At 40.7% G+C, this 10,435-nt stretch overlaps 2 protein-coding genes across 3 annotated transcripts; one reads left to right on the forward strand and one right to left on the reverse strand.

Annotated features, from left to right (window-relative positions):
• Positions 1–1,007: 1,007 nt before the first annotated feature.
• Positions 1,008–5,130, forward strand: zgc:123217 (tryptase). Its single transcript, XM_010740819.3, has 6 exons — positions 1,008–1,327; positions 2,151–2,165; positions 2,311–2,485; positions 3,509–3,777; positions 3,944–4,092; positions 4,339–5,130. Exons 1-6 carry the CDS (start codon positions 1,273–1,275, stop codon positions 4,657–4,659), a joined length of 984 nt encoding a protein of 327 aa, XP_010739121.2. The 5' UTR covers positions 1,008–1,272; the 3' UTR covers positions 4,660–5,130.
• Positions 5,131–6,053: 923 nt separating this feature from the next.
• aldoab (aldolase a, fructose-bisphosphate, b) lies at positions 6,054–9,982 on the reverse strand. Of its 2 annotated transcripts, XM_027289762.1 has the most exons (7): positions 9,870–9,982; positions 8,617–8,733; positions 8,188–8,454; positions 7,938–8,098; positions 6,935–7,193; positions 6,610–6,809; positions 6,054–6,479 (listed from the first exon to the last, which is right to left on the reverse strand). In XM_027289762.1, the coding sequence occupies exons 2-7, from the start codon at positions 8,726–8,728 to the stop codon at positions 6,387–6,389; spliced, it is 1,092 nt and encodes a 363-aa protein (XP_027145563.1). In that variant the 5' UTR covers positions 8,729–8,733; positions 9,870–9,982; the 3' UTR covers positions 6,054–6,386. The 2 variants fall into 2 exon arrangements, with proteins under 2 accessions (XP_027145563.1, XP_027145564.1); XM_027289763.1 differs by lacking the exon at positions 9,870–9,982 and having other exon boundaries at positions 8,617–8,772.
• Positions 9,983–10,435: the final 453 nt, after the last annotated feature.

Here is a 10,435-nt window from a genome sequence, read left to right on the forward strand (position 1 = left end):
ACAGCGTCACTAACGAGAACTATGAAAACTGTCACACCGTGGTTGCAATGCTTTGACAGGTTTTGGCTGACGGGATAAATAATAGCAGGAAATATGTGTGTTATGTGGATACGTGATAGGGTGCTGGGTGAAGAAATGAATCTGAAAGTTAGGCAGTTTTTTGGCATGCTTAGACTTTTTGCTTAGTGACAGTGAAACACCTGCATTATTATCTTCTCATCTTGCTGCTATCCTTAGCAGTGTCACCACCAACCCTGCTGCTCAGGGATGACGCCCCTCAAACACACTGTGACAAAGTGACAAAGTATTTAATCATCACATATCATCTGTTATAATAAACAAACATCTTTGCTTCAGTCACTTATCTTCTGTATCAAACAAGCATGCCACATATGGGGTTCACACAGAGTCATGCAGATGTCCTGATCGTGTTAGGTGTTACCTTAGGTTGTGAGACACACAGAGCAGCTGTATGTCTGTATTTAGGAGAGAAGAGACCACTCTGGTCGTTACTATGTTAAGTGAGGTCAGAGGACACGATTGTCTCACTCCATAGACACAACAGATAGGTACATAATGCCGAAGCCTCTACAGAGTTAACAATGTCAGACCACTAAGGGTAAACTTGTTTCCTTGTTTGTAGTATGTACAACATTTTACTTTATACGTCACCACATTTTTTTGACAGCTTGAATTAGTTGCTTTGCAGATTCAGGTGATTTTAAAACAGAATATAATCAAATAATGAGCTATGATGTGTAATATAATCAATATATCAAGTTTTACGAATTAGCCCCACCTTTACCTGCTGCAACATCAAAATGACACACACACATTGCTGCTACTGACACTGATACTGACAGCAGAACGCCAGAGCGAAAACCACAAAACACTGTGAGATTTGAAGGGCAGAGTTCAAAATAGATGTACACTTTTGTTGTACTGCAGCTTAAATAGCAGCAATACACACAGTCAGAACCTGTATGACAGTGTACTAAGGCCTTTTGCTTGTACAACTATCGTTATGTAAGAATAATGCCACATACAAACTCTATGTTTTTTCAAAATTCAAATACTTGTGTGTGGTGTGGTCATTCAACAAAAGACATATTGCTGTTTGGACATAAAGACTTTGGAGCATTTTTTAAATGTGCTCAGGGAAACAAGAAGAACAGGTTTTAAGTGCTATGAGGTGATACAAATAGAAGGGTGAGGGAATGACAAAGTAAAACGGTGTAATTACTGAAGGCAGAAGGGTATTGACGGTACAGTATGGCAGACTGGACTGTGTGGATACTCCTGATGTGTACAGCCCTCATTGGGCAAGGTGAGCTTTGTATGTATGTATGTATGTATGTATGTATGTATGTATGTATGTATCGCATTATGTCTGTTTTCCTTTTAAACATTTCAAATACCTCTAAATGTGATTATACAGACAGTTTTTATTGGAGGTCTGCTGTAGTGTACAGAGTATAGTGTATCAAATAATTATTTATAGTGAATTATAAACTCAATAGTGATAATTATCAATATTGGAATGTCTGTAAACGATTCAGAGAAGTTTTATCTTAAGTGGTTAGTCAATAACTGGTATAGTACGTCAGTAATTGTTAAGGGATTTGGGATGATGAATTGCCTCTTTCTGGATTCAAAACACAATACATGTGTAATATTGGCATGAAAGTAGAAGAACATGAGGCAGTACTTTCAAATAATAACTCTAAATGATGGAGTCAAAACTTGGAAAGAGGTCACAGACATATAAAGCATAGTCACAGCAAAAAAAAAAAAAATGTTTAAAAAAAATAATTAAATGGACATTTTAGGGGCCATTCTTTCACAATCATACTTAGAGATTAGAACCTATTTTGAGATTTGTATTAATTCACATCATCTATTTTTTAATCATCTGCAAAATATGTAGTTTTTAAAAACGGGGACAGATTCAGATAAAAAAAAATCCTATAATGGTGCAACGAGAGGAAGCGTCTGGAATTCTAGTGCCACCTTGTGTCTATAGATACAACATGATTAATACCACAGTATGCTTGGAAGGTTTTGCTGTATTTCTCGAATCGAATTTAAACACACAAACACACACATTGAGGTAAACAGATGTAAATAACTTTTTCATCTCTTTCCTACAGAGTCAACGGCTCAAGGTAAGAGCAGCCACGTTTCATGTCTTGCATACAGCCATAAAAACAACAAACACAAACTTTGAATGAACACAACTACAAAATGAATGAATAACTCAGCACACTTTACTGCATTTGTACTCACAAACGGTTGTCTATGCTCTAACAGATTGTGGAATAGCACCTCTTAACACAAGGATAGTGGGTGGTGACAATGCCACAGCTGGATCATGGCCATGGCAGGTCAGTGTGCACTTCACTGTTTCAGGCAGAAGTTTTCACATCTGTGGAGGGACCCTCATCAGTGACCAGTGGGTACTCACGGCAGCCCACTGCATACTAACGTAAGTGAAACTCATTCAGTCAGACAAACATATAGGACGTGTGTTTGTGTTGCAAAAACTAGAAGCCTTCACAGGTTTAATGCATTTGTATTTAAAAAATACTCATACACTAACTATCCTTCCTGAACTGATATATCCTTCAACTATGTTGCGTTACTGATATACATACAATTGGTAATTCACATCATCATTGCAGTCTAACTTATCTATTTTAGTATCAGTGTCAGCTGCTGCCATAAACACTCTATGCGGTTGTATTGAGACAGAAAGTGGAAACCACATGTTGCATGCTCATCACACTTTGCACAGTGTTAAGTTGACTGACTAACTTAGGGGCCACCAGCTCTCATACAATGACTGAAAGACCCACGCAATTAACAATTTTCACATGTTCTCACGCCACACGTTCATTAATCTGCAGATTTATATTTCTTATTCTTCTCCTGATGGTCTGAATAACTCATTGCTGCTCTGGCTTGTCTGGCTGTGTGCTGTGTGTGTCCTATTTTCACCCTGCAATGTTATCAGTTATCAATAAGTTTTTTATAGCGTTATAGATCTAAATTTATTCCCATACAATGCTGTTGCTCTAGGTCATCTAACATCACCTGAGCATACCCTTGCACCCCTAGCAGAGAGACAAATTAATTCATCTGCTCAGAGAGTTTCAGAGTTAGTCATGTAAGTTTCTGAATTCATCTGACACATTTAAGTGGACACGGCCCCACAGTCCTGGAGCTGAGAATACTGATTATAAACATGCATTCATAAACTTCTATTGTTATTTTTAATAATATTTTCAATAATATTTAATGTTGCTGTGCGTCCATCCACTCATTATTGTGTCAATAAACAACCAAAGCAACGGGGGGAAGGGTGGTGCACAGGTCCTGGCCAATGGCCAATATTTTGACCTTTGTGGCTGTTACAGTGCATTGTAGGACTTGTAGTATGAGCAGTGGGCCATTAACACAAGACACTGGTTGACTGATTTAATCAGTTTTTATTTATTCTTTTATCCAGAAACATAACCAGCCATTGGAGACTTTACTTTGGGAGAGAGACTCAGAGGGGCCCTAATGTTAATGAGGTGAACCGCACAGTGTCCCAGATCATCGTCCATCCTAACTACAACAACTCCTTGCTCAACAATGACATTGCCCTAATGAAACTCAGCACCCCTGTCAACTTTAGTGACTACATCAGACCTGTCTGCCTGGCAAGTAACACCAGCGAGTTCCACAACTCCACTCCCTGCTGGTCCACTGGCTGGGGTTTTCTTGGAATGAATGGTATGAAGGCTTTTCATTAAGCGTCATTATCAAATCAAAACTTGTCAACATACTGGCATTAGCATTAAGCGGCTGTGACTATGACACATAAACAAATGAGTGTTTATGGTGCAGGAACTACTGCATTGTCAAAAGGCTATTTCAACAGGAATTTTCTCTGCCACAGAGTCCTTGCCAGAATCCTTACCACTCCAGGAGATTCAGATTCCTGTCATTGGAAGAAAACAGTGCGCCTGCAGCTACCTCATATCACCACTTGCAAACATCACTGACCAAATGATTTGTGCGGGGCAAGATAACAGACGCGTTTGTTTTGTAAGATTTTTTTGATTTTTTTTATTCCACATTTAAACTGCCAAAATATCAGAAGAAAAATCTGTATACTCACGCATGTAGTTAAAAATATTTTTCTTGTATCTTTCTTTATCAATTTTGGTACCATAAAACTTAATTTTTGCTATTAAAATGTTATTGTCAGTGAGAATGTGCCAGGCTAGGCTAAGTGAGGCTACTTCAGACAAATTATTTTGTGCATCTCACCAGTAGTCTATCCTCTTTCAGGGTGACTCCGGTGGACCTTTGCAATGCAAACAAGGCTCAAAGTGGATCCAAGCTGGCATTACCAGTTTTGGACTAGGTTGTGCCACATCTGGTATACCTGAGGTCTTTGCCCGAGTGTCTGAGTTCCAGAATTGGATCATGGATCAAGTGACCGGGGCAAATGTTAGCTTTGTGACATTTAGCTCCAGTGGCTCCGACCAAGATGACAGCTTTACGTGTCGCAGCACATCCACAGAGGCTCCGCAGACTACAACATCATCAGCTGTTGCAACTGAGTTTGCTTTTGTGGTCATTACAGTCATTTTCATGCAGCACATTTGAACTCTGTAGCACAGTGTTATGCAACCTCTTCACCTCTTCTTCTTCTCTTGTGGTATGTTTGTCTTGTCTTATTAAGCTTTCAAGTTTCGGATTAGACTTGAAGGTGTTTAGGGAAATGGTGCTGGGCGATCAATAGTACTTAAGTTTAGTATGTATTTTAATGAATGAGAATATGAAGCACTGAGAATCATGAACTTTGGTTGTTCTTTTAAGAGAGAATCAGTGTGAGATAGGTAGAAAGTGTCTCATATTAAGAGCATCCTTATCCAGCCTATATGAATCAGCTAGTTTGTGATTTTTCAATACTGTACACAAACACTGTATCTTGTATGTTTAGTTCCCACAAACTAACTTCACAGTAAAACAATAAACATAAATATGATGTGTGTGAAATTGTGAAAAATGAGACTGATTCAGCATTTACAGAGACATGGGTTAAGCTGCAGGAGTGCATTGTCTATGTACTGTGTGTGTGTGTGTGTGTGTGTGTGTGTGTGTGTGTGTGTATAATTATTTCCCCCAGTATTAAAACTGTAGGTGTTTTATAATCATTTAGCGAGCATGTTACCATACTCACAGTTAGCATATTACCCAACCCCTAGTATGTGCTCATAATGCCTGAAGGGCACGACCTGCATGGGGGCATGGTAATATTTACTATGGAAGCATGCTAGCCAGCTAACGTTACCTGTGTAAAATGTGTAACGTTGCAGTCAGACATTATAAATATGGACGTCATGTCCGTGACATCAACCATAATGAAGAGTGTGGTGGCTCTGCCGCCTCCTGGCTCATCTAAGAATTGGCAAAGACGTGGATCATCAGTGGACCTAAGGCAAACTGAATGATGCCTAGGAGACACCTGTAATGGCACCCACCTGTCAATCAAAGCGGTCATGCTGTTAATTATGCATAACTTTAAGCCTCAATATAATTTGAATAGTTGAGTTATAGCTCGTTCTGTAGCCAGCCCCAGGTGGCCTTTTGAGGAACTGCAGGTTTGGGCAATTACGCATTGGTTTCACTTTACAGCCACATACAGTCATTTGCTGGGTATGTATTTAGTATACAATATGTTTAAAAATTCATGCCGATCCAGTCAGTATTGAGGATTTAAATTATTAACCTCTATTGTAGTCTGGATCAAGTGCCAATTGACACTGCTATAACGTAAGACCTTTGCTGTTAGTGCTGTTTTACAGATATTTTCTTAACTTCTACAGCTAAAACTTTATACCCACACACTCATGCTTTAGTTCAAGGTATTAAGTGAAGGAATATTGTTTAAAAAGTAGAGATCCTCCTTATTGTTTTTTTTATTTTTCTAGTAATGTTACTTCTGTCACAGTAATATCAGGACACAGCTTCTTACTGACCTTACATAAACATTATGCAAACAACATGTTAGGGTAAATACTTTATTCCATGGTTATCAGTTTACTTGTGCACTGTACTTGGTGGAATCAGACCAAGGAAAAAATAGTACAAGTTGTGTAAAAAGAGAGTGGGAATATTCACCTGACAAAAGGTGTTTAAAAATGAAATGTAAGGGAATGGAGGCAGAACATTTTTTCAGGATCTTCCAGCTGCAGCAACAACCCAAAGGAAAGTTTATTTTCCATCTTTCTCTTTCTCTTTTTACCAAGCGCTGTTAGGCAGTGCCTAAGAGAACATGGCCGTAATAGTAGTGGGGAGAAGGTGGAAAGGAAATTTGTGAGTGTCCATGCTTAATAGGCATGGTTAGCCACAAACAGTGACTCTCCGGCAGCAGTGCTGCCACCAGAGGAAACGTATTTTCCCTGGCAGGCCTGGTTGTTAGCCTGTAAGGGGCAAAAAGGACAGTATTATTGAATGCACAATACAGTAGTGATATCTTCTTACAATGCATACAGTTCCTCCAGAACTTTCACTACTTTATATAACACATCTTTAATTTATATTTACACATACCAGAGCTCTCTTGATGAACTCTTCCTGGCATGCCTTTCCATTCTCCTTCTTGCCACCCCAGGCTTTCAGGGCAGAAGCCTGCAGAGCACGGCCATATGAGAAGGTCAGGGCCCAGGGCCTGTGCAGAGGGCACTGGTTCATGGCATTCAGGTTGACAGAGGCCTCCTCCTCACTCTGGCCACCAGACAGGAAGGTAATGCCTGTACAGGTGGGGCATGAGAGTTTATCAGTGCACTTCTATAGACATGTTGAATGCCAATGTGACATTTGCGTGTGTATGTATGTATGCATGTCAACAAGACAGTATCGTGTGCATCTAGCTCACCAGGAACTGCAGGGGGCACAGTGCGGCGCAGGGCGGTAACAGTTGCCATGGCAATCTCCTGGTTGCTGTACTTGTGTGAGCAGGAGTGTCCAGCGGTAACCATGTTGGGTTTGAGCAGGGTGCCCTCCAGATAGACGTGGTGGTCAGACAGGGCCTTGTAGACAGCAGCCAGAACCTTCTCAGTGACGTACTGGCAGCGTTTCAGGTCATGGTCACCATCAGGGAGAATCTCAGGCTCGACAATGGGGACGATGCCGTGCTGAGGAAGGGAGAGACAAAAGGCAAGTTGTTAGCAAGGAGGCAAAAAATAAAAACCACAGTAGGGACGTGCTGTATATGTTATGTTTAGGTTTCAGTGGTTTTAGATTTGAGGAAGTATTATCTAATTATTTTGTCGAAGTGTTTTCTGAAGAGAGACAGAGCGATAAATCTACACTTTATGTGTTTTGTTCAGTTTTCAAGAGTATTTAGATCAAGGTTTAAAATGGTTACCTCTATGTCTCAATTCACAGTAAAAATAGATAACACTAATGTGTAATAATGTAATTTCTTTATTGGTTAAAAGAGACCTAACAGTAATTCAGTGGTGAGTAAAATAAACTATTACTACTAAATTACTATGCCAGCATTTCAGAGAAAAACGACAGCATGGAAACAACATGTTTTGAAGTGTGTTATCAGGTTATTGGTGAACAAATGTGTGTCTTATCATATAAGTTCCACCCAAGAAGGAAGTAACACTAACACAAAAATAACACTTTTTTCATAATTAGTGGAAGTCAAGTCATGCTTTTGGGGCCGTTAAAAATCATTTGATATTAGTAAAGATGGTATTCGAACTGATATATCTGTTTTTTAAATAAATAAGCAAACACAATAGCTACATGTTTTACATGTTTTTCGTATGATAACATCTATACATAGATCTGTCCTTGCCATGAAGCTTGTAAAATGATGTGGAAAGCCTCCACACTGATTTCAGCATCTGTCTGTTATGTCTCACCATCTGGCAGATGCTGGCATAGCGGGCCAGGACATTGGCATTCTCAATGATGGCCAGTCTTGAGGGAGTGGTGGGGGTGATCTTCAGCACACAGCGCCACTTGGCAAAGTCAGCACCATCCTTCTTGTACTGGGCACAGCGCTCATACAGTCCATCAAGACCTGTAAAAGAGGGAGCAGATGAAGTTAGACAGAGGTATGAAAATATGTTGCAGATTCTCTCTTTGTGTCTAGATCTGTGTTTTGATCACCCTGGGTGGTTGTCTCGCCATTGGTTCCGGCCAGGGGGACAACACCTTTGTCGACCTTGATGCCCACCACCATGCCTCTGTCTTTGAGGTACTGGGTGAAGGACTTGCCATCGTCGGTCTTCTGGTACATGGTCTCATGGAAAAGAATGACGCCACCAATGCAAGGAGTGATGCGGTCATCAGCGGTGAAGAGGAGCTGACGGTACAGCCTCCTGTTCTCCTCAGTGTTCTCAGCATTGATGCTCTGGAAGCGCTTGGCCACGCTGCCTAGAGGTTGTGAAACAATAAGATAGCTAAAAACTGGATCCATTTGTGGACTGTACTGTTTCAACAGTTTTCAGATAAATGTTAGCTATCGTGAATGAGTAATTTTCTTTTACTATAAACAGTAAATACATTTTAAAAATACATTTTCTTTCAATTGTTTACCAGTGGACTCATCTGCGGCGAGGATTCCCTTGCCGGTTGCGACGATCCTCTGAGCAATATCGCTGAGCTCCTTCTTCTGCTCAGGAGTGAGGAAGGGATATGCGTGAGGCATCCTGACTATGATTAAGAGGAGGAGCAAGACAAAAGATCAGATGATTGAAACTATATGGCCTGTCAATAGGTAAGAATAGGTAAGCCTGAGGGTAAAAGTTCAACGACATTCAAGCGCCAAAACATGACATTTGAGTTTGTGGCCCGTGTGAATGCATGGGAAACAGAACAGTTCACTAACTGTGTGAAGGATGTGGTTAAACAAAGCAGACTATCTGGTTCAGCATTTTCCTCTCTTTTCAAACATCAACTGGTGTCTCAACTGTGAGCAGCAGTTGTTGCAGCTATAACTGCTCCAGTACCATAAGGCACTTTATGTACTAGGGTTTCACACTATCCCCTGGGCACAATACATAGTGGTACAGGGGATCCGGTGTCAGACAGCCCCTCCACCCTCCTCTGCCTCAACCTTCACATATGTGACCACCCTTGTAAAAATATGACAAGCATGTGGATGACCTATTCCATTTTCTAGCCTCTTATCCCTGACATTTCCCTTCCCCTTCACTGCCCCCTTCCCTTCTATCCCAAACCTCTTGTACACACCCCTCGCTCTCTCCCCTGTCTGTGCCTCCACTATCAAGAGGCAGAACTAAATATAATCAAGGTACTACTGTGAGGAAATGAAAGCACTATGGCTCAGAAAGAAGGGTTTACATAAGAGAGAAGTGCATAGCTTCACATCCTACTGTTAGAGAAGTGAGACACTGTACAGGAATATAAATAACCAGACACTTTTAAATAACAGCTTACTGAAACTATTGAGTCACCATGGAGTTCTTACAAACAATGAAGTGGAAACTTTATCAGCACTGGAGACAGATGAGCTAAACTGTTCAGAAATACTGATGTATATACTGAAACGCCATTCATTAATAAACTGTGGGTGCATTATTGAAAGCGTCGAAGTATTTCAGTCTGTACCAGAGGCAGAGCAGTCACATAGCTCTAACTGTCACAGTAACCACATTTCAGCTTCAGGAAATAGAACACACCATCTCTACTATGTAGATCAGGTGCCTCATGCTCTACAAGAACAGCTTATTCAACAAGGAGCACAAAACGCCAGTTAAAGTTATACATTTCTTTCAAAAAGGAGAAGAAGAAGAAGTTTCCAGCCAAACTCTTTGTTTCTTTTTTACCTTTGAGGTTAAGAGGAGAGCTGAGAGAAGAGAGAGGGAGGGAGAAGATCCAGCCTTAGTCTGCGACACCCCTCTAGCCTGCTGGCCCTTGTATTTATCCTCCCATTATGACCCCTCACATTTCAGCTGCCCAGCTATAAAAAGAACAGGACGCAACCAGAGATGGCCCATGACATTCAGAGAGACTGGGGCTGGAGTAACATGGTGGTGAGCGGACAGTGAAAGGGCAAAGAGTGTTTTAGTGAATGGCAGAGGAAAGCACTGGTGAGGAACAGTTAGGGTGAGAACTACAGGTGGAAAACCAAGTAGAAATGTGTAACAAAGAGAAAATAGGTAGGTGTATAGCTAGAAAATATTACAGAGACACATTTGATGAGAATGATGTGGGCGAATTAGCCTCATGTGAATGTCATTGTTCCCTGCATCCTCCTAACAAAATAATGCATCTTCCAAACACATCCCTGCACCCTGCGCGTTAGTTTAGAGCATTTGTTACAACTGTCATGCACTGTTGCAGTGCACTTAGTTTAAGCATCTCAGCAACCAAAGGTCGTTTAAAAGGTTAT

This window comes from Larimichthys crocea, chromosome XVI, assembly GCF_000972845.2.
Source record: "Larimichthys crocea isolate SSNF chromosome XVI, L_crocea_2.0, whole genome shotgun sequence".
NCBI classification, from domain to species: Eukaryota; Metazoa; Chordata; class Actinopteri; family Sciaenidae; genus Larimichthys; species Larimichthys crocea.